The sequence below is a fragment of the Narcine bancroftii genome, chromosome 12 (assembly GCF_036971445.1).
Source record: "Narcine bancroftii isolate sNarBan1 chromosome 12, sNarBan1.hap1, whole genome shotgun sequence".
NCBI lineage: Eukaryota > Metazoa > Chordata > Chondrichthyes > Torpediniformes > Narcinidae > Narcine > Narcine bancroftii.
Genome location: NC_091480.1, coordinates 88,025,490 through 88,049,085, shown reverse-complemented (window position 1 = coordinate 88,049,085; position 23,596 = coordinate 88,025,490). Strand labels below are relative to the sequence as shown.

At 43.8% G+C, this 23,596-nt stretch overlaps 2 protein-coding genes across 3 annotated transcripts; both read right to left on the bottom strand.

Moving 5' to 3' along the window:
- Window positions 1-337: 337 nt before the first annotated feature.
- Window positions 338-20,700, bottom strand: tut1 (terminal uridylyl transferase 1, U6 snRNA-specific). Of its 2 annotated transcripts, XM_069904646.1 has the most exons (10): window positions 20,480-20,700; window positions 18,091-18,281; window positions 15,788-15,997; window positions 13,998-14,112; window positions 12,720-12,850; window positions 9,445-9,671; window positions 7,905-8,014; window positions 7,299-7,421; window positions 6,658-6,750; window positions 338-4,707 (listed from the first exon to the last, which is right to left on the bottom strand). In XM_069904646.1, the coding sequence occupies exons 1-10, from the start codon at window positions 20,553-20,555 to the stop codon at window positions 3,629-3,631; spliced, it is 2,355 nt and encodes a 784-aa protein (XP_069760747.1). In that variant the 5' UTR covers window positions 20,556-20,700; the 3' UTR covers window positions 338-3,628. The 2 variants fall into 2 exon arrangements, with proteins under 2 accessions (XP_069760747.1, XP_069760748.1); XM_069904647.1 differs by lacking the exon at window positions 15,788-15,997.
- LOC138746678 (protein qua-1-like) lies at window positions 20,583-23,095 on the bottom strand. The gene is made up of 2 exons (XM_069904968.1): window positions 20,736-23,095; window positions 20,583-20,637 (listed from the first exon to the last, which is right to left on the bottom strand). The coding sequence occupies exons 1-2, from the start codon at window positions 23,093-23,095 to the stop codon at window positions 20,583-20,585; spliced, it is 2,415 nt and encodes an 804-aa protein (XP_069761069.1).
- Between the last annotated feature and the right edge of the window lie 501 nt (window positions 23,096-23,596).

The following is a 23,596-nucleotide window of genomic DNA, read 5'->3' as shown; positions in this document are numbered from 1 at the left end:
TCTTAAATGTCCCCAATGTTTCAACCTTCATCACCACCCCTGGCAAGGCATTCCAGGCACCCACAACTCTCTGTGCAAAAAAAAAACTTAGCCTAATGTCACCTTAAACTTTCCTCCCTTCACTTTGTACAGATGTCATCTGGTGTTTGCTAACCTGCCCTGGATTTATGGAGCATCCAAGGAATATTTGACGGTTGAAAATTTGTTAAATTTCATTCAGGAAATTTAATTTTTAAAAAAATGCTTGTAGGCTTCAACTTCGCAATAAGTATTCCCAGCAATGATTAGATTTATCATATAATACTATTTCCTAATTTGCATTCAGGATGTAGTTACATTGCAAATTCTACATTTGGCTTTAATTGTTTGGAAAGGACATGTGTTCTCTGATGAATTCACAGATCAATTTTCCATATTTTTGGTTTCCACAGGACATTTGGCAAAAATAACTGCAACTGTAAGGTTTTGGAACCAGGAATGGTTTTACATGATTTTGATAAATTTTATATTTGGAAGAATAACTTGTCAGTCAGAAAGCAAAGTAGAATATAATCAACATAAAAAAGGCAAGTAAATTACAAGTGGCAAGTAAATTACAAGTGGCATTATTTACAGCACCTGGCATCTTTGAAATGCATGCATTTTCCATACTAGTCAAAAGAGGGTTTGAACTTGCTTAGGACTTATCTTGGTCGCAAGAAATTCTGTAGCACTTTGCAAATAATTACTTCTCATAATATAAAGGTATTGTCATGTAATACTATTTAGAATATTACATGAAATTCTTTGATTTTTTTTTCTATCGTAAAGCAGACAGTTGTCACTGCCCAGCGCCTCTAATATACTATAGCAACCAATTTGTACACAGTAAGCTCCCATTACCAACGAAGAAATAAATTTAAAAAGTTTAGGGACTTTGAATGAATTGCCCAAAATACTAGGGAATCTCTCCCAGTCAGCAAAAATGGTGTCGAGCGATATTTTTTTTTAAGATCGTTGTGAGACAGATGTTGGTGTATTGTCTCAACTAAGAGGCATTGCAGAACTGCAGCACAATTTGCTTCCTATTACCTGATTTTTTAATAAAATTACATGTAAACGATACATCCTAATCCATGATTACCCATTTAGAACTTGTGTATCCTGTTGACCATTTTTTGGGCCAATCACTTTTCTGTGACTCATTGTCACAGGCTTCATTTAATGGAAGCAGTGCTGGTTCAGGTCTGTTATCAGCAATACACTGCTCACAAGCCCTTAAGAGGTCCATGCATGAGGAATAATCGGTGCAACAAAAAAAAAATCCTCAACTGCCGCCATTTGCAGAATCCCAATCATCCTCTTGGTCTTGAATTCCACCATTTTATGGACAAATTGCCAGCAACATTAACTTAATTCTGCAATAATCTGATCTATTGTCAAAAAAAGGGAGCAGAGAAGAAAATCTCACTCCTTCTTTCATTCTTTTGTGGAAGATTTATTAGGATCAGCAAGATGGATGTAATAGTTATTTTTTGGAGTTAACAATTAGTTAATTTGAGGCACACTTTCTAAAAATATAACAAATTCCAAATCACACCAAGTTTTGAAACTACAACACACAACAAATGACACTCTTTCAAGTATCAAATAAAGTGAATGTGGGGGATTATCATATTTTATTCTAACAGCATCAGATAATTAAAACTTCCTTCTGCCCTGCAAGTTTCATTTCCCAAACTGTAATTAGGTGCCTTTTCTCTGAAAGCAATGGCCATCTTAAAAATAAAACTAATGAAAAGCAGAACTATACATTTCACGAGATGATATTGCTATATTTCATGACAAATTACCAAATTTATTAGATTAAAGCAGGACATTTGCTAACATTTGTTTTTAATTAAACTAATAATTTAATCTTTAAAGATATATTTGCACAGTGGGACCTGGAAATGATTATGCATCTTAGTGCAATGTTCAAAAGATTGAAAAGTTTTAAAGTAAAATTGCTATAGAATTCTATGAAATACATAATTGATAAATGTTTGTTTCATGCCATTTGTGATTTATGAACTGCATTAAATTTGTTCCAAATATTTTCAAAATCAGAAGCAATTGTTGAGTACAAATGTTACTGCAAACTTCAACAGTCATTACAAATCTTCAAAATATAATTGTTCAACAATTCTCCCTTCTTTCCCTCACATAATGATCACCTGATCTCCAAAGAGAAAGTCATTTTTCCATTCCCACTGCAACCTCCACTTGGAACTACTAACAGTGGACCCTTTAAACCAAACTTAATCAAATTAACACATAGGCTTTTAATGTAGGTCATACATGGCATGTTAAAGAATTAATGAAAGTGTTATATTGATACAAATTTGAGAAATGATTGGCAGAGGAAGGAATGCCAATCACTTCCTTATTCTGAAGTTTGGTCTGTATGAGCTTTCTTCTGTATTGTACCAATGAGACAATGAAAATCAAGCAATGTCTATTTATGAAATCCAAATTTTACAGGCGTTTGAAAAATGACCTTCCACACATCTTTATTGCTGCCAAAAGCAGAATCAAAAACCAAAACTGTTTGGCCAGATCAGAAAAATAGAACATAAAGTATATGATTTATCGTTAAATAAAGCTGGACTGATAGCCATGGAAATAAAGAACTTCACAAGAACAAAGGCTACAATTAAGGCAAACAATCAGTTTCCATTGGCAATTCTGATAAAACCCAAGAAATAAATGGTCTCACCTTCATCTATTTCACTAATCCCTATTAGTTCTATTACATCTGTAGATACAGTATATGTAATCCTCCAATTCTGGGCCTCAATCATTTGCAAACTATTCTATTTGCCTTACCACTGGTAGCAAACCTCTGAGATTCTGGGATTTATCCCATAAATTTTCCATCAATCTAACTCTCCTTTTTTAAGGCACCCAATAAAATCAAATGCTTTCACAGTATTTGGTCATCTGTCCTGCATCCATTTTGGTTTGGCAACATTCCTGTGAAGCACCTTGGAAAACTTTGCAATGTAAAAGGCAATTTATGAATAGAAATTGTTGTTGAGTTAAATTTAAAAACATTGCAATACCAAGACTGCTCAAAATTGTTGTGTGCTAGATTATTAACCAATATAAAATACCCCATATTGCAGCCATGAGCTTATATCCAAAAATAGACAAATTGATGTACTATTCCCACATAGAAATTTAGTCTATTCACCTTGAGATCCCAACCAAGCTCACAATTCCTGTAAGTAAAATATGTAAGTTAAAATAGATTTTTTTGCTGACATTCCTCTCACCTAGAAAAAACATCTAACCAGCTTTCTCTTCTGATAACACAAATTCAAATCTGTTCTTTGTGCAGACATGAAGTCATATATCAAAATATTTGCTGCAGAAATTTGATGCTATAGCTTCTTTGTTAAGCTCAGAAAATTTTGTTGATCCCATTTTTATCTTTCTATCACAGATGCCTGACATTCCAACTTATTGTGCAAGTCTTATTTTTACTGCTTTTTTTCTGAAAAACTTGAACTTTTGGCAAAAATTCCCTCAAGTGAAAAAACAATTAATTATTTTGCTGAAAAGTAATCAATAATGAATATACATCAAAAGTTATATCCTTAATGTTCTAGTCAGATTTCTCAATGCACTTTTCAATCATCTTGGGAATAAAGGATTCCAGAAAATGAAAGAATTCCACAAATAAAGTAGAATCTTGTATTGGAGTAACCCTGATCATAGTCCTTGTGTCTTCATTACCTCCAACAAGAAAGGCACTCAATCTAAATGTTACTAATGGAGAAGATTTATCTGAATTCTCCTCCTGCTGCAATATAGCTTCAGTAATTTTTGCTTCGGTTTCTAAGGAACTGATAATCCCACAGTTATCTGAATCAGATTCATTTGTTCTATAGCGTAGTTGACGTCTTATTTTTCTCCGTCCGATCCATATTCTATTCCAGACAGCACACTGCCAGGTCACTTCTCCCTGGTACAACGGAGCTTCTGTCCTTGATCTTTTGTTGCTGGATGTTTCTGCAATCTCTTCCTCAGGATTTGGCCTCTTCAATCCAGAGCTGATCTTCACTTCTTTATTCTTTGCTTCATCCAAGCTATTGATCTCTGCATTGTTGATCTGTGTATTATTCTCCTCAGTATATGAACAGCTACATTTAAGGATGGATTCCATCACATATAGAACAGCATGACACACTTTGTCAAACCAAACTTCTCTAAAGTCTTGTGAACCATGCAGTCTTTTCTTTGTTTGCTCAGAAAGACATAACAGCTTGAATGGGATACTTAACATATTCTCGCCATGACTCATTTCTTTGCCTGGACTGTGATCTAAAGAAGGAGAAGGAGCAGGGGAACAGTCAGTACTACTTAAAGGTTGAAGCAACCTGACGATACCCCAGGCCTTCTTTTTGGTGGATTTTCTCTGGTATTGAAGACTACGACAGTACTTGCAGGCTTCATCCAACTGCCGCTTAAACCTCTGTGCTGTTCTTTCATTGATGTTTCCAGAAACATTGTGGCTCAGTTCAAATGGATCCTGGATATTAATTGGACCAAATCTAAATTGTTTATCAGAATCAGGACCAATAAAGTCGGTTACAAGGTGGGCTTTGCCATCCCTCAATGAAATGACGGTGCCGGCATAGTCGAACGCTGCATAAAACTTGTAGAACTCTGCAAGAAGCTCACCTGTTGTTTAAAAAAAAAATTATAGGATAATTACTAATATTGTGTGCACAATTTAACCACCGTCTTCAAAAGATTCCTCTTACCAATAAAAGGTTCCAAGTTATGTGGTGGAAGTAACAGGTTTTAGTGAGTGAAGGAGGAACTAAAAGTTTCTATTTCAATTATCCACTAATAAAAACCACAGCTTGAGATATGAGAAGCACCAGAAGCAGTTGGGTGCAGTCTGAAGCTGCCCTGAAATGGATCCAAACTCCTAATCATTAAGCAGTTATAGACGTCAGAAATATGAATTCAGGGAATGCTGAAAATTTCTAATGAAAAATCAATGTTAAACAATAATTGTTTCTCCTTATGATCTGACTGCCAAACCTGATGAATATTTTTACATCATAATCCTTCCAGCTTCTGTTCCAATTCTTTTAACGTTATTATTTGAAATTTGCACTGGAGCTAAATGAATATTATTTGAACAAAGCCATAACAGCCACCTTACAGAAATAAATTTCATTCTGATTAAAAATTAAAGAGCAAGGTTAGAACATGAACTACTCCTTTATATCGAATAAAGAATGTTTCCCCATATCCGAAGTTATGAATACCGAAAAGATCCTAAAACCAAACTTGTGACATCACAAGTTGTGGGGGTCTGCCTTCTCTTGGTGCCATTTTGATAACAACATAGCTCTCATGCACTGTACAGTGTTTGGTGTTGCATTTATCTTATTTGTAAGCAGAGATCAAGTTTTTTTGGTACATATTAAACATTACTTCATGCTCGAAAAGCCTGTTGTATTTTTTTTAATTGCTGTTTAACCATTGTAAAAATATCCTGTTGAAGCTATACTGAGCAGCTTAAACCCATTGATCCAATAACTGAAAAACTTCTGGCCCCAAGTGTTTTGGATATGGAGAAGCATACTGTATCAATGTTAGAAATACTGAGCAGGACAGGTAGCATTGATGGGAACAGAAAAAACACAGTTCATGTTTCAGGCTTGAAATATTAACTCCTCCTCCATATGACACATTCTGTAATACAGTAAAACCCCTGGTATCCAGAATTGAAGCAACCGGCAGCCTCAAGCAACTGGCAAAAAAAAAATTAAGGAAAACAAATTTTAAAAATTAAAATAAATAAGAATAAAATAATAGGTAAAAATACATGTTTAAAATTGTAAATGTTTTCTGAAGTAACCTTTGGTGAAGATGCAAGCAAATATTCACCCAACAAAGTGCCATGGTCGTACTTTGCTTACAACAGCTGTTTGAATAAAGTTGTGTGAATCAGTAATGGTGAAGCCCAAGATGAGAGCTGATTAATGCCGTTTGGAGTTGGGGTGACTATCGTAAAGTGTCATCTTATCCCTGCCTAGTAAAGAGTCACCCCAGTCAGAGACTTTATCGGTAAATTTGGGGAAGGAGGTGGGTAATTGGGCAGCACGGTTGGTGAAGCAGTTAGCGCAACACCCTTACAGCGCCACTGGTCAAGACTGGGGCTCAAATCCCACACTGTCTGTAAGGAGTTTGTACGTTCTCTGTGTCTGCGTGGGTTTTCCCTGGGGGGGTTCCCATTTACTCCCACTGTTCAAAACATATTGATAGTGTCGGTTAATTGGGAGTGAACTGGGCAGCATGGATCCTTGGGCTGAAATGGCCTTTAACAGTGGTGCATGTCTAATTTTTAAAAAATTATCTATAAAGTTATTGATCGTCTTTCAAACGGCTCTCTGAAGGGCAGGAACCTACAGTTCCAGTGATGATTAAATATTTTCAAAGAATGTAACTAAAAATAAAGTAAAATGCCTTTAAGGTTTATATATTCATGCAAGAGAACTTTGTTCAGTATATGTAGAGTATTTTTTGTCTTTTAAGCTGTTTATTCTTAATGCAGATGTATTAGTTATTTTAAGTAATTTTAAAAATAAAATTTACTCAGAACTAAATACTTACATAAACCTTCAGTATTTGTAGTTGCTTCAATTTTAGAGCCATTTCTTGGAAAAGTGCAGTCCCAGCCATCAATAATACATTGGTCTTCCTCACCTTAATAAGAATTTTTCTGTTAAGTTCCACTTCACTAAAAGGTTATTCATAACCTAAATATCAATGTGATAATTATAATAATTAAAAATTATTTACTCAGTGATGCAATTTGTAAGGTGGTGTACAACACACTTTCAGAGTTAAGAACCAATTTTCCCAAAGCATTATCTCAGATTAATGATGTTCCATTCTGGTTAACCTCAACTACCATTATTTTACCAATGCCCCTTTCAACTGATTTTTTTTTCTTTCCACAAATTAAAAATGGCTATACTATTCCAGTCCTATCAAGAGATCCCACATATTTTATGGAATTAGGGGGAGATTTTGAAGATGTGCAAACGTTTCTGCAGAGATCAGCCTTTATCCACCTAAGATCTTCCTTTCAAACAATGAAAAAGCACAGCACCTCCCAGTGCTAAAAGGACAATCTCTGGAAACCAGTCTGCTATGAGTTACTGTGAAAACCATTCAATGTCCACTAATACATGGAGACATTTGTTCAAACAAATCATTCAGTAATGAAGTTTTTATTTAATGAATCCTACCTGCATGCTCTTTTAAATCATTCACAGTGGGAAGAATTGGAGTTGTTCTGTTCTGAAGGAAGAACACAACTAAGAGGGTAACTGCATAATTATTCATCAACGACCCCCCTCCAAAAGGGTTTCCTGAAGCAAAAGTGAAAAATAAATTATGTAGCTAAATAGGTCAAAACATTTTTGTCCAAGCACCAAGAAACCAGATTTTAAAAATCCTATCAACCAAACACAATTCTGCCATAACTTTCAGTACTTTGTTGTTTTTCCATGTTCATTCCTGTACTGAGCTTTTGCTACTTCACCATTTGCTTTTAATTCATGCTACTAACCATAATTGTGAATATTTGTCTATAATTTTCTATTTATTATGCTGTAGCACATTGTGGTAATTTAGCTTATACCACTGTAGTTGTGTGCCCGTGGCTTCAACAAGAACTTTCGTGCATCTGGACATTATACTTGTGTATACTACTTTAAACTCAACTCAATCTGATAAAATTCTCATTCACTCTTGCAGCTTCATTGTCAATAAATTAAGTGAATGCTTAATGATCTCAAAACTATGCACACTAGAACTGAGGCTTGGGGGGGAGGAGAGAGGAGCGATCTTACCAGCTAAGTGTTTTTGTTTTGCCCAGTGGCGAATAGTATAAACCAGAGGCCTCACTCTTGGATCCAATGAAGCACACAACTGAAGAAATGTTGTGTTACGAACAGCCAACCTATATATAAAGAAAAATTATTCTTTTTTTTTTTTGGACTTCAAGATTCTTTATTTTTTGACTGCAGCAAGAAAAGATTATGACAGTTTTTTTTTTGTTTTTTTTTAATTTTTTATTTTTCACACCATAAATCACAATAGCCATGATATACACTTTTTCTTTTCCACACATTTACAGTGACTTTTTCTCCCTCCCCCCTCCCTCCTCCCAAGCCACCCCCCCACCCCCCCCTCTCATCCATTTTAGGTATACAATCTAGGTTGCATTAATTCAGTCAGACAATGTTGTCATTCATCAAAAATACACCAGAAATTCTACTGAGTCCATTCTTTTCTTTTCTTCTCCTTCCATCAACTTAGGTAATGTTTGTTCCCGGTAGGTTTTCGCTATTGTATTTAATGTAAGGCTCCCATACTTGTTCGAATATTTCAATATTATTTCTTAAACTATATGTTATTTTTTCTAATGGAATACATTTATTCATTTCTATATACCATTGTTGTATTTTCAAATTATCTTCCAATTTCCAGGTTGACATAATACATTTTTTTGCTACGGCTAGGGCTATCTTGACAAATCTTTTTTGTGCATCTTCCAAGTCAATTCCAAATTCTTTATTTTTTATGTTACTTAGGAGAAAGATCTCTGGATTCTTTGGTATATTGTTTTCTGTTATTTTATTTAATATCTGATTGAGATCATCCCAAAATTTTTCTACTCTCTCACATGTCCAGATTGCATGAATTGTTGTTCCCCTTTCTTTTTTACATCGAAAACATCTATCAGATACTGTTGGGTCCCATTTATTTAACTTTTGCGGTGTAATGTACAGTCTGTGTAACCAATTATATTGTATCATACGCAGCCTCGTATTTATTGTATTTCTCATCGTTCCAGAACATAACTTCTCCCATGTTTCCTTTTTTATCTTTATATTTAAATCTTGTTCCCATTATGAAAAATTATTCTTCTAGTCATTTTATTTTGCTGTGTTTTATCTTTCTTGTTGATTCTTATAGAAAATCCATAGAAAACTAATTTTATAATGACTAAAATTGCCACATTTTTTAGAAAAATTCAGCAGTTTGTAGAGATTAAATGCAATTACAGCTTGTGACTTATACATGGGAAAAGAATTCCATTTTAAAAAGTACTCCAGGTCATGCTTTACAAAGAACATCCAAAGTAACTGCAAAGCTTTGCAAGTCAAAAAGAAGCATGATCAATGGTTTCCTGAAAGAAATGACACCCAATGAAGATTTTAAAAATTGAGGAGGAATTAAAGAAATCTAGATTCAGGACCCAGCTGGCCAAGAAGCCCAGGTCACACTTCACACTTAAAAATTTAAGTGGATGAACAGAACCGGTTTCTGGTGAGAGAAAAAAAAAACTTCTCAAGAATTTAAAAATTAGCTTGGTGGAAATGGTACCTATTATTAATAGAGATGTCTCCTTGCAAGCCTGATTCCTTATGAATAAATTTCACCACAGGAAGCCTGGCAGTGGTAACAGCTTGAACTTTGTGAACACCTGGAACACACTTCTGCAAAACAGTAGCCACAACTTCAAGTATTTCAGCTGCTGTTGATATTTTCAGGTCAATGTCAGACAAGATCGAATCTTCAGATTGGCTTTCAAAGTGAGCATCTTTAACTCCCTGCATGAATACAAAATGTGTTATTTTGATTGATTCTGTTACTCTCAACTTGTAGTTTCACCAGCTTGCCCCATTTTTAAAACCTTCATTATTGAAATATATTAAAATTTATCATTACGGAACAAGAGAAATCTAAAGTTAGGATTGCAAAGCAAACTAGATCCAGAAAGCATAATCTCATCACCATATATAAATACGAAGAGTATTCCTGGGTTTTGTTCTCAACAATTAAATCAAAGATTTATGGTGAAATTGCTGCCTTATTAACATTTGTCTCTCAGTGAAGCAAGGCTTTCTGAAAGTGAAAAATAATAGATTCATTTCAAAGTAACTTCACTCATCCAGTTCTAATTCAGGAGAATGTTACAAGATGGGTTTCTGCCACACTGATAGTGTAATTTTGTTTTTGTTGGACTTAAATATTTAGAACAGCAGGACTTGCTATTAAAATTCATTTTTTTCCTCAGTAGATCTGGTGATGGTCGGATGTAGACCATTTTATCTACCACGGGAACTCATCAGCATGCATCCCCCTCTGGCACGAACACTAAGGAGGAAATCTGGGAACTGTATGAGGTTATGAATGAACTGCAGTCTGCACACCCTGATGGACTGATCATTATCACTGGGGATTTCATCCGGGCGAGCCTCAAGGCAAGGCTACCTAAATTGTATGTGGGCATTGCTACGAGAGGGGCGAACACGTTGGACCTTGAATATACAAACATTTCCAACATTTATCAGATCGAGCCACTCAGACCACATCTCTGTAATGCTGATCCCAGCATACAGACCGCCCGTCAGACTCTCCAGACAAGTTTGGAAGCAGGTTAAAACCTGGCCAGCGGGAGTCATTCATGCACTTCAAGACTGCTTTGAGTGCACTGACTGGAACATGTTCAAAGAAGCAGCGACTAGTGGCGAAAGTCTGGAGGAGTATACTTCATCAGTGACCAGCTACATTAGTAAGCATTCGGATGACATCACTGCACCCAATACCATCATAACTCGCTCCAATCAAAAACCATGGACGACTGCATGTGCTGCTCAGGAACCAAAACACGGCCTTCAGGGTGGACGGCAAGGTAGCCCCAGCTATTGCAAGAGCCAAGCTGTCTCAAGCCATTAGGGAAACAAACCATGCGCATGCCCAGTGCATTCACAGTCATTTCCTGGACAGCAAGGACATGTGACACGTGTAGAAGGGCATCTAAGACATCACCAACCACAAGACTAACACCATCTGGCTGTGCTGGTGATGCCTCCCTCCCAGACGCACTGAACAACTTCTATGAGTGCTTTGAGGCAAAAAAAAAACAACGTTGCAGCGAAGAAGACCCCAAACGACGTGGTGTGTCTTGCAGTGGCCGACGTTAAGAGGGAGCTAACCGAGGTCAACCCGCGAAAATCTGCTGGACCAGATAACGTTCACAGCAGAATGTTCAAGGAGTGTGCAGCTCAGCTAGCAGATGTCCTCACTGACATCTCCCTGAGAAGCACCATAGTCCCAACGTGCTTCAAAGCTGCCACCAATGTCCCCGTGCCAAAGTTGTCTGTGTCTTGCCTCAATGACTAATGCCCTGTCACACTCACGTCCATCAACATGAAGTGCTTCCAGAGGTTCATTATGGGCACACCTAGCTCCTGCTGCCCCCATCAGACCCCCTGCGGGTCACATACAGACCCAACTGCTCCACAGACGATGCCATCACCACTGCTTTGTATGTTCAAATGCTGCTTATTGACTTCAGTTCAGCATTGAACACAATCATACCACAGTACCTGATAAGGAAGTTGAGTCTATTGGGTCTAAACACTTCCCTCAGCAATTGGGTTCTTGATTTCTTCTCGGGGATACCTCACGCAGTCTGGATCATAAATGCATCTCCAAGACCATCACACTGAGCACGAGAGCCTCCCTCCACCAGGGCTGCGTACTGAGTCCACTACTGTTCTCTCTGCTGACCCACGACTGTGCAGCTAAACACAGCTTGAACCACATCATCAAGTTCGCTGATAACACGACCGTGTTGGGCCTGATCTGTAAGAAGGATGAGTCGCGTAGAGATGAGGTGCAATCGCTAACGGACTGGTGTGCAGCCAACAACCTATATCTGAACAGTAAAAATACAAGAGATGGTCGTCGACTTCAAGAGGGACCAGGGGACACCACGCTCCACTGCCCATTGACAGCAAGAGTATCAAGTTCCTTGGAGTGCACTTGGCAGAGAACCTCACTTGGTCCCTTAACACCAGCTCCGCAGCCAAGAAAGCCCAGCAGTGCCTCTACTTCCTGCGAACGCTATGGAAGGTTCATCTCCCACCCTCCATCCTCATCACATTCTAGAGGATGTATCAAGAGCATCCTGTGCAACTGCATCACTGCCTGGTTTGGAAGCTGAACCTCCTTGGACAGCAAGACCCTGCAGAGGAGAGTGAAATCAGCAGAAAAGATCATTGGGGGCTCTCTTCCTATCATGAAGGGCATTTACAACACACGATGAAGGCAAAGGACTTCACACACCCCCTCAAGTAAACTGTTCTCCCTTCTGCCAAATGGTAGGAGATACTGCAGCACTTGGGCCCACGTCCAGATTGAGCAACAGCTTTTTCCCACCAAGCCATCAGACTCCTAACTCCCAGAACATTTGGGGATAGGGTACCATGGACTGTTAACTTTATGTCTTAATATTTTAATGTGTTTTACTTCTATCCCAACTAAAATTTATGTAAATATGCTCTGTGGTCCTGGAGAAACGCTATCTCATCTTTACCGTGCGAGCATGGTTGGAATGAAAGGTGACTTGACTTGAGAAATCATCTGAAATGCATTTTGTAAAATGTTTACTTTTTTTTCCTTTAGAACACAAGTTTCTGCAGTCATTTTTTTAAATGTCAGTTCAATTTGAGATCATCAATGCTCTTTTGGGGATACCACATTGTTTAAAATAATTCAAAATGTCATGCACACAACAGCTGGAGAAATTCTAATCTACCAGTGTTCTCGAACAATAGCCAAATTCCTCAAAGAAGAAATGTAAAATATACTTCAGTTTCAGCCGTTGCACTAGCATTTGCTTGGTAAGTCGTCGTATTTTCAAGATCCAGAAAGAGATCCATGTCACAGCCATGGATATCGAACGCATTCACTGATGACCCAAAGAGCAAGACCTTGCAGCCTAAATACAAGAACACAATTGGTCACTTGCTATTATATACTCAAGTTCTAACTACCCATCTGTTAAAAGAAAGTAATGCTTCAGAAAATCCAAAAAAGAAATTACTGAGCAAGTAAAATAAATTCTATCAATATTTGACTGAAATAATGTCTGGCAAAAAAATGTAAAACCTGGATTTTTAATCCATCTCAGACTGTTGGCGTGGAAGTCAACTGAGGATGCACATGAGCCTCAGTGTAAAAGCAGGTTTTAACCAATTTGGGGCGTCTCGTGAATCAAAATCACATGAAAATGTTCATCCAAGATTGATCCCAAGGCACAATTTTGACGGAGAGAAAAGAACTTTGGACATAGCATTACTTGATACCATCAGTATCACCAAACCTGTATTCAAACACAAGAGCCAAATCACAGGTATAGTTTCTGGGTCTGTGTGTGGCTGAGATTGTTGGCATGGCTGGAACTTACACACAAGTGACCTACAACCCCCTTCATTTTTGAAGGGTGGGAGGAAACCAGAGCATGCAGAGGAAACCCACGGGGGGGGGAATGTACAAACTCTTTAAAGACAGCGCCGGATTTGAACCTTGGTTGCCGGCACCATAACAGCATTGCACTAACCACCACGCTAACTGTTCTGCCCTTTTTCACAAATTAATTTGTTCATCATCTGCAGATTGGCAATACCACGAACTGCACGATTCTGGGCTTTTGCATCTGTTGAATGATTCAGAGATGAATTAGCATCCAGGAATCGATTAATCTGGAACCAGCCAAGATCTGGATCACTGAAGATCAAGTACAGGTCAGCAAAAATTATACCGGACACTGGACACCAATGTTGATATTGTGCAAAACATCTAAATGTTCTATTTAAATTCAGGGTGTCCTGGGTAAAGCTGTCCCCTTCCCTCTTTCACTCAAACCCTTGCCTTCCTCCCATTTCCTTTCAGCACTCGTTCCGATATCATTTCCTTCCTCCCTTCCTCATTTCTTCCACAATGTGGAGATTTGCATGTGTTGGTTTTTACACACACACACACACACATTTTGAACACACAGCAGACCATTAACGTTAGCCCGTGTTATATTTATAGTTGCACAGCTATTAATAAATATTAATCATCAAGGCAAACTGAGCACTTACTTGGGAAGAATTCTGAAAAGACCTCCTGTATCAGTGACACAATGAGTTTCCTCAGCATTCTTTCACTGTCTGTAAACTCAAACAATTCCAACAACTTCTTCAATTGTTCATCAACCTGTCACACAAGATATTGCTGTAGTTATTATTAATGAGACCATTAAACAACAGCTTCAGCTTTATTAAAAAAAAATCAAATAATATAATTTTCTGCGATGACTGAATTAAGTTTCCTTTCAGCAGGTAGAGAATAAATGGAATTGTTCTTGTGTAACATTTGCAAGGACTATATGGATCATTTCTACTTGATCCAATCCTATACTGTGACTGATCCAAAGGCTATTGCAACAGAGCCACAAGGAATTTATAAAACTTAAATGGCATTCTATCTTCTGAATTTTATTTTAATTCAAAATAAGGGATAATTATAAGATTGCCATGTTCTGTATATCAATATGTTATCCATAGAGACACGCTGATATAGAAGGCATAGCAAATTTCAAACATGTCGAATAACTATTTTTTAGCAATTTCCCTCCAGTCCATAGTTTACTTGCTGCAGTGCAATTGCTTACATGATAATTAATGTGTTCATAGTTTGCAACCTTGCTACAAAGCTATATTTGGACTGACTTGTCCTTTCTAAAACAACACCGATAAATAACTCAGGTGTCAGACATCAACTAAATTATCTGTTGATATCCCATTAAAAAACATTCCTTGAAGTAAATTATTTATGTAATTTCTGGAAGCATAGCATTTTCTCAAATGAAAAATTCTATAAAAACAACTCAATGAGTAGGAGAGCTCTATTCCCAGGAATCATCATCAAATTCACTGAATGAGGGAGAAACAAGGCCCTCGGGCAATAGCACAATACTGAATTCATCATATTATACCCGCAGAATGTCTGTGAGCAGTAAACAAACATTTTGCTCAAATGTTGTAGGGATTGGATTTAAAACAGAAATAATTCCTGTCTACTTTGATTACAAGAGCCATGGAAACATGGTAATCCAGACAAATAAAGTTGCTGAAATTGCTTAAATAAACTTTGCTCCCAAATATCTGTGCCAATCAGTAAAGCTCAGTCACCAGCTCGGTTGCAGTCTTCTGCTGGAAAATTTAGCTCCTTGCACATCAGCAAAATGCCTCCCTCAGTGTGACTGACTGGGTATACTGACAGAACACCTTTGATAGCCAGTGAAGCCCTACCATGAGGCTCACCAACTGTCAGTTACTGAATGATTGTGAATGTCATTGCGAACACACCTTAAGGTAGTTCAACCAACTAATTGAAGAGATCAAATAAATAACTCATCTCCAGTGACTGATGCCTCTCATCTATTTTAGTGGAATCACTTAATTTATCCCAGGTTTTTAAATCAGCAGACATTTCCTAGCATGAGAAGTGGGAAATTTATAGAAGTTGATGGATTCTATATAAAATTCACCACCGCAGTGCAGGTGTCACAGAACCTGGGATTGCTGAGAGAAAGGCTGTGCTGCTACATACAATTGGGAGCATTATCAAATAAAATTTTCTAGAAACTAAAAAATTTCCATTTGAAATACCATTTTAAGTGCATTTTCTTCCTTTCAACCAAGCAACTATTCAGGAAACCCGTTTTTACCCACTCACTTTCAGATGAGATGAAGCTTTAAACCATGCCTTTCAAATTTCCTTCCTTTCAACAGCCTGGTCAGGTCATGAACAATGGGGGTCATGCAATGTACAACAATTCAAGCTGCAGCACTTAACCCCAAAGACTTACTGCATCTGCAAAACTTACGTCAACCACTTGACAGAGAGCCCAAGACAATTCTTCAAAATCTATAAACTGCTTTTCTCCAGGATCCTGCTTTTTCTTTGGAATATACTTAAATTCCTTATACTCTCTGTGCTTCACTCGTAGTTTCTGACCATTCATGGAATGTTGTGGAAGAGAGAGAATTTTTTCCACTTCTTTATTACTTTCCATCTCAACAATTGCATATAATCCCTGGCAATGAAAACATGGTGAATAAATCACAAACATTTCTAATTGGTTTACATGAGAACACAAGACAAAAGAGCAGGAGTTGGCCATCTGGCCTCCGGAGCCTGCTCTACCATTAAGGTCGTGGCTGATCTGGCTATCTTCCTTTTACCCCATAACCCTCAATTTCCGCATCATGCAAAAATCTGAAGTAAAACACAAGTCTGCAGTCACCACGATTGAAGTCAAAACACAATGCTGGAGAAATTCAGCAGTGCTTTGCTATATAAAATACACTGCTGAGTTTCTGCAGCATTGTGTTCTGACTCCACGCAAAAATCTTAAATATTTTTGCTGAGGTGACCTCCACTGCTTCCTTGGGCAGAGAATTCTACAGATTCACCACTTGCTGGGAAAAAGCATTTCCTCTTCATCTCCATCCTAAATTTACTACGTCCCCTAGATCTAGTCTCACCTACCCATGGGAACAACTATCTAATTTAGCCCTTTTATAACCTAGGGTCCCTTTTCATTCTTCTGAATTTAGTTCCCAGGCGAGTAAATTTCTATGGAATCAACCTTGGTGAAGTCTACCACTGAGTACAAAAAAGGAAAGATTAGTACGGTCATGCTGCAACAGAAGGTAATTTTTGGTTGAGGATAAAGAAGTTGTATCTGAATCAATGGTGTGGAAGGCAGCATCATTGGACCAATTCTAACACCTCCCTCAGATTCTTGACTGATTTTTCTCCCTATATCCAGTATAATCCCACTAACATTTACCACAGTTCAAACCCTCTGCCTTTTTGAATTGTTTCTAGATTTGTGGTTCTGATTGTATAATTTTTATAAAAGTAAAACCACAACACTGGACAAACTCAGCAGGTCAAACTGTGTACAGTGCTTTATATTGCAAGATTAAAGAAGCATAGCCAAGGTTTCAGGCTTGAGCCCTTCTTCAAGGTAGGACTAAAATGTAGGCATGGTTTGGGCACCTGGCCAGATTTTGATGAAGGGCTCAAGCCCGAAACCTTGGTTATGTTTCTTCATCGGCTAGACAGTGGTTGATCTGCTGAGTTTTACTTCAATCACGATAAAGACTTTTGTGTTTTACTATGTAATTTTCACCTTAGACATTCAAATCTCCACTGCCCTGTCACCCACCGAGACAATCCAAAGCCTTCCAGTTTTTCTTTGCATGTAGGTCAAGTCACTCCTACCCCACCAGAATTCTTCTCCACTTGCCTGAACTTAATATCAGATTGAGCATATTATTTTGCAACTTATTAATTTCCTCCAAATAAAAACCACGGCTGTGGACAATATAGGATGGGTAAGACAGTCTTGATTGGTCCTTGGTGGGCACTTCCTCTTCCTTTTCTCAGTTTATGCTGATGACTGTTGTTCTTTCCCCAAGGTTCATCAATTAGGCTGCTAAATATCACCTTTAGTTCCCAGCCACAGCCCAGGACATCACAGGCAAACCCTCCCCACCATCGAGAACACCTGCAAGGAACACCGCCGTCGGAGAGCAGCAGCCGTCCTCAAGGATGCCCACCATCCTGGACACGTTATGATCTCATTTCTGCCATCAGGAAAGAGGTAGAGATGCCACAGGTCTCACACCACCAGGTTCAGGAAAAGCTGTTACCCCTCCACCGTCTGACTCCACAACAAACTTAACCAAGGACTAATACAAGGACTCTTACTTTTGCACCTTTTTTCCTCTCTGTATTGCACAGTTTATTGACCAGAAGCCCACTGATTTCAAATATATTTTCTCCATTTCCACTGAATCTGAAACTGCTCAACCAGGAGAATTTTTTTTTTTTAACATTTCCTCTTTTAATAAAAAAAAAGGTTTTCAGGAACCTTCCTCATTATTCATTCTTTATGTTGATCATGACAATAATACTAAAACATCCACATTTTTTCAATTATTTGCAGCACAATGCACGTTTCAATGTAACATACAGATGTATTGCCAATAATTAATGTTACTCTAGTAGCAGAAAAACTGTATTAAGATTTTAAAATTTAAGTTGCACTCATTTTCCCTCCAAATTTTGAATCTGTAGTCAGCATAAAATCATACTAAAATCTGGGCTCTGACTTACTTTATCTTTGTCCATTATCACATTTGCAACCGTACCAAACTTCTGAAAGTAATCGGTGATCTCCAAATTGGACATGCCTTTTTGGAAACCACTCACAAACACACTCCTCTCTTGCTGCAACTTCCTGGTCCTCCTCACACTCAAAAGCTTTTGGTGTTTCTTTCCTTTAATGTGATCATTTAAGGTGGGACCTGTAAACATAAGAGTTCAGAAACTGTGAAAAGGGAACAAACGTGTCACTTCTGCATTGCCTGAAGTTATTCAAAATTAAAATAAAACAAAATTATTTTGTGTTTCTTTTGACATAAATGGATTCTAGAATTCAATCAGCACTTTTCCTTCTGGCACAATCTTTTGTTCATAGAGCAAGGGAATCTGCAATATGACCACCAAAATGGCATATTTTGCCCAGGGGAGGGGAGCGGCATGGGGAGACGCAGCCTTAGTTCAAGGTGGGGGCTGGGAAAACCATCTGGTCGGGGTGGGGGGGGGGGGTGACACCCTCAGGTCAGGGGGGGAAAGGGGAAAAACACCCTCAGGTCAGGGGGGGAGGGGAAAAACACCCTCAGGTCAGGGGGGGAGGGGAAAAACACCCTCAGGTCAGGGGGGAGGGGAGGGGAAAAACACCCTCAGGTCAGGGGGGAGGGGAAAAACACCCTCAGGTCATGGGGGGAGGGGAGGGGAAAAACACCCTCAGGTCAGGGGGGGAGGGGAGGGGAAAAACACCCTCAGGTCAGGGGGGGAGGGGAAAAACACCCTCAGGTCAGGGGGGGGAGGGGAAAAACACCCTCAGGTCAGGGGGGTGAGGGGAGGGGAAAAACACCCTCAGGTCAGGGGGGAGGGGAGGGGAAAAACACCCTCAGGTCAGGGGGGAGGGGAAAAACACCCTCAGGTCATGGGGGGAGGGGAGGGGAAAATCACCCTCAGGTCAGGGGGAGGGGAAAAACACCCTCAGGTCAGGGGGGAGGGGAGGGGAAAAACACCCTCAGGTCAGGGGGGGAGGGGAAAATCACCCTCAGGTCAGGGGGGGAGGGGAAAAACACCCTCAGGTCAGGGGGGGAGGGGAAAATCACCCTCAGGTCAGGGGGGGAGGGGAAAAACACCCTCAGGTCAGGGGGGGAGGGGAAAATCACCCTCAGGTCAGGGGGGAGGGGAAAAACACCCTCAGGTCAGGGGGGAGGGGAGGGGAAAAACACCCTCAGGTCGGGGGGGAGGGGAGGGGAAAAACACCCTCAGGTCGGGGGGGAGGGGAGGGGAAAAACACCCTCAGGTCAGGGGGAGGGGAGGGGAAAAACACCCTCAGGTCAGGGGGGAGGGGAAAAACACCCACAGGTCATGGGGGGAGGGGAGGGGAAAAACACCCTCAGGTCAGGGGGGGAGGGGAGGGGAAAAAAACCCTCAGGTCAGGGGGGAGGGGAAAAACACCCTCAGGTCAGGGGGGAGGGGAAAAACACCCTCAGGTCAGGGGGGAGGGGAAAAACACCCTCAGGTCAGGGGGGAGGGGAGGGGAAAAACACTCTCAGGTCAGGGGGGAGGGGAAAAACACCCTCAGGTCATGGGGGGAGGGGAGGGGAAAAACACCCTCAGGTCAGGGGGGGAGCGGAAAATCACCCTCAGGTCAGGGGGGGAGGGGAAAAACACCCTCAGGTCAGGGGGGGGGGAAATCACCCTCAGGTCAGGGGGGGAGGGGAAAAACACCCTCAGGTCAGGGGGGAGGGGAAAAACACCCTCAGGTCAGGGGGGGAGGGGAAAAACACCCTCAGGTCAGGGGGGAGGGGAAAAACACCCTCAGGTCATCGGGGGAGGGGAGGGGAAAAACACCCTCAGGCCAGGGGGGGAGGGGAAAATCACCCTCAGGTCAGGGGGGGAGGGGAAAATCACCCTCAGGTCAGGGGGGAGGGGAAAAACACCCTCAGGTCAGGGGGGAGGGGAGGGGAAAAACACCCTCAGGTCAGGGGGAGGGGAAAATCACCCTCAGGTCAGGGGGGGAGGGGAAAATCACCCTCAGGTCAGGGGGGGAGGGGAAAAACACCCTCAGGTCAGGGGGGGAGGGGAAAACACCCTCAGGTCAGGGGGGAGGGGAAAAACACCCTCAGGTCAGGGGGGAGGGGAAAAACACCCTCAGGTCAGGGGGGGAGGGGAAAAACACCCTCAGGTCAGGGGGGGAGGGGAAAAACACCCTCAGGTCAGGGGGGGAGGGGAAAAACACCCTCAGGTCAGGGGGGAGGGGAAAAACACCCTCAGGTCAGGGGGGGAGGGGAAAAACACTCTCAGGTCAGGGGGGGAGGGGAAAAACACCCTCAGGTCAGGATGGGGGTCGCTGCCGTTTCTCCAGCCTCTCGCCCCTTCCCCCTGAGCGGAGACGGTCCCCGGGGCCGAGCGGACGTACTGTTGGGCAGACGGACATCACACAGCGAACAGTGGAAGCCACCTCGACCGAGCGGCGAGATGTCCGACTCGCTCATCCCGGCGCCCCTTCAAGTCGCTGCCCGTCAGGCGGCGGCCTCTCCACGCCGTCCCAACACAAAACGGTCCGCTCCCCTCTTCCTTCCCCGAGTCCCCACGCAGAACGTCCGTCTCCCTCTTCCTTCCCCGAGTCCCCACGCTGAACGGTCCGTCCCCCTCTTTCTTCCCCGAGTCCCCACGCTGAACGGTCCGCTCCCCTCTTCCTTCCCGAGGCCCCACGCTGAACGGTCCGTCCCCCTCTTCCTTCCCCGAGGCCCCACGCTGAACGGTCCGTCCCCCTCTTCCTTCCCCGAGTCCCCACGCTGAACGGTCCGTCCCCCTCTTCCTTCCCCGAGTCCCCACGCTGAACGTCCGCCCCCCTCTTCCTTCCCCGAGTCCCCACGCTGAACGGTCCGTCCCCCTCTTCCTTCCCCGAGTCCCCACGCAGAACGTCCGTCTCCCTCTTCCTTCCCCGAGTCCCCACGCTGAACGGTCCGTCTCCCTCTTCCTTCCCCGAGTCCCCACGCTGAACGGTCCGTCCCCCTCTTTCTTCCCCGAGTCCCCACGCTGAACGGTCCGCCCCCCTCTTCCTTCCCCGAGTCCCCACGCTGAACGGTCCGTCTCCCTCTTCCTTCCCCGAGTCCCCACGCAGAACGTCCGTCTCCCTCTTCCTTCCCCGAGTCCCTACGCTGAACGGTCCGTCCCCCTCTTCCTTCCCCGAGGCCCCACGCCGAACGGTCCGTCCCCCTCTTCCTTCCCCGAGTCTCCACGCTGAACGGTCCGTCCCCCTCTTCTTTCCCCGAGTCCCCACGCTGAACGGTCCGTCCCCCTCTTCCTTCCCCGAGGCCCCACGCCGAACGGTCCGTCCCCCTCTTCCTTCCCCGAGGCCCCACGCCGAACGGTCCGTCCCTCTCTTCCTTCCCCGAGTCCTAACGCGGGTGTTCGTCCCCTTCTTCCTTCCCCGAGGCCCCACGTCGATCGGTCCGTCCCCCTCTTCCTTCCCCGAGTCCCCACGCTGAACAGTCCGTCCCCCTCTTCCTTCCCCGAGTCCCCACGCTGAACGGTCCGTCCCCCTCTTCCTTCCCCGAGTCCCCACGCAGAACGTCCGTCTCCCTCTTCCTTCCCCGAGTCCCCACGCTGAACGTCCGCCCCCCTCTTCCTTCCCCGAGGCCCCACACTGAACAGTCCGTCCCCCTCTTCCTTCCCCGAGTCCCCACGCTGAACGGTCCGTCCCCTTCTTCCTTCCCCGAGTCCCCACGCTGAACGTCCGCCCCCCTCTTCCTTCCCCGAGGCCCCACACTGAACGGTCCGCTCCCCTCTTCCTTCCCCGAGTCCCCACGCTGAACGTCCGCCCCCCTCTTCCTTCCCCGAGTCCCCACGCTGAACGGTCCGTCCCCTTCTTCCTTCCCCGAGGCCCCATGTCGAAGGGTCCGTCCCCCTCTTCCTTCCCCGAGTCCCCACGCTGAACGGTCCGTCCCCCTCTTCCTTCCCCGAGTCCCCACGCTGAACGGTCCGTCCCCCTCTTCCTTCCCCGAGTCCCCACGCTGAACGGTCCGTCCCCCTCTTTCTTCCCCGAGTCCCCACGCTGAACGGTCCGCCCCCCTCTTCCTTCCCCGAGTCCCCACGCTGAACGGTCCGTCTCCCTCTTCCTTCCCCGAGTCCCCACGCTGAACGGTCCGTCCCCCTCTTCCTTCCCCGAGGCCCCACGCCGAACGGTCCGTCCCCCTCTTCCTTCCCCGAGGCCCCACGCCGAACGGTCCGTCCCTCTCTTCCTTCCCCGAGTCCTAACGCGGGTGTTCGTCCCCTTCTTCCTTCCCCGAGGCCCCACGTCGATCGGTCCGTCCCCATCTTCCTTCCCCGAGTCCCCACGCTGAACAGTCCGTCCCCCTCTTCCTTCCCCGAGTCCCCACGCTGAACGGTCCGTCCCCCTCTTCCTTCCCCGAGTCCCCACGCAGAACGTCCGTCTCCCTCTTCCTTCCCCGAGTCCCCACGCTGAACGTCCGCCCCCCTCTTCCTTCCCCGAGGCCCCACACTGAACAGTCCGTCCCCCTCTTCCTTCCCCGAGTCCCCACGCTGAACGGTCCGTCCCCTTCTTCCTTCCCCGAGTCCCCACGCTGAACGTCCGCCCCCCTCTTCCTTCCCCGAGGCCCCACACTGAACGGTCCGCTCCCCTCTTCCTTCCCCGAGTCCCCACGCTGAACGTCCGCCCCCCTCTTCCTTCCCCGAGTCCCCACGCTGAACGGTCCGTCCCCTTCTTCCTTCCCCGAGGCCCCATGTCGAAGGGTCCGTCCCCCTCTTCCTTCCCCGAGTCCCCACGCTGAACGGTCCGTCCCCCTCTTCCTTCCCCGAGTCCCCACGCTGAACGGTCCGTCCCCCTCTTCCTTCCCCGAGTCCCCACGCTGAACGGTCCGTCCCCCTCTTCCTTCCCCGAGTCCCCACGCTGAACGGTCCGTCCCCCTCTTCCTTCCCCGAGTCCCCACGCTGAACGGTCCGTCCCCCTCTTCCTTCCCCGAGTCCTAACGCGGGTGTTCGTCCCCTTCTTCCTTCCCCGAGGCCCCATGTCGAACGGTCCGTCCCCCTCTTCCTTCCCGAGTCCCCACGCTGAACGGTCCGTCCCCCTCTTCCTTCCCCGAGTCCCCACGCAGAACGTCCGTCTCCCTCTTCCTTCCCCGAGTCCCCACGCTGAACGGTCCGTCCCCCTCTTTCTTCCCCGAGTCCCCACGCTGAACGGTCCGTCCCCCTCTTCCTTCCCCGAGTCCTAACGCGGGTGTTCGTCCCCTTCTTCCTTCCCCGAGGCCCCATGTCGAACGGTCCGTCCCCCTCTTCCTTCCCGAGTCCCCACGCTGAACGGTCCGTCCCCCTCTTCCTTCCCCGAGTCCTAACGCGGGTGTTCGTCCCCTTCTTCCTTCCCCGAGGCCCCATGTCGAACGGTCCGTCCCCCTCTTCCTTCCCCGAGTCCCCACGCTGAACGTCCGCCCCCCTCTTCCTTCCCCGAGTCCCCACGCTGAACGGTCCGTCCCCCTCTTCCTTCCCCGAGTCCCCACGCTGAACGGTCCGTCCC

Coding starts and splice junctions, on each gene's coding strand:
- tut1 (XM_069904646.1), bottom strand. CDS start 20,555: ATGAGCGAGTCGGACATCTCGCCGCTCGGTCGAGGTGGCTTCCACTGT. Junction 15,998..18,090: donor TGATAATGGACAAAGATAAA/GTAAGTCAGAGC, acceptor TTTCATTGCCAG/GGATTATATGCAATTGTTGA. Junction 8,015..9,444: donor GACATCTCTATTAATAATAG/GTACCATTTCCA, acceptor CTTTATATATAG/GTTGGCTGTTCGTAACACAA.
- LOC138746678 (XM_069904968.1), bottom strand. CDS start 23,095: ATGGGGCCTCGGGGAAGGAAGAAGGGGACGAACACCCGCGTTAGGACT. Junction 20,638..20,735: donor AGGGGAGCGGACCGTTCAGC/GTGGGGACTCGG, acceptor GACTCGGGGAAG/GAAGAGGGGAGCGGACCGTT.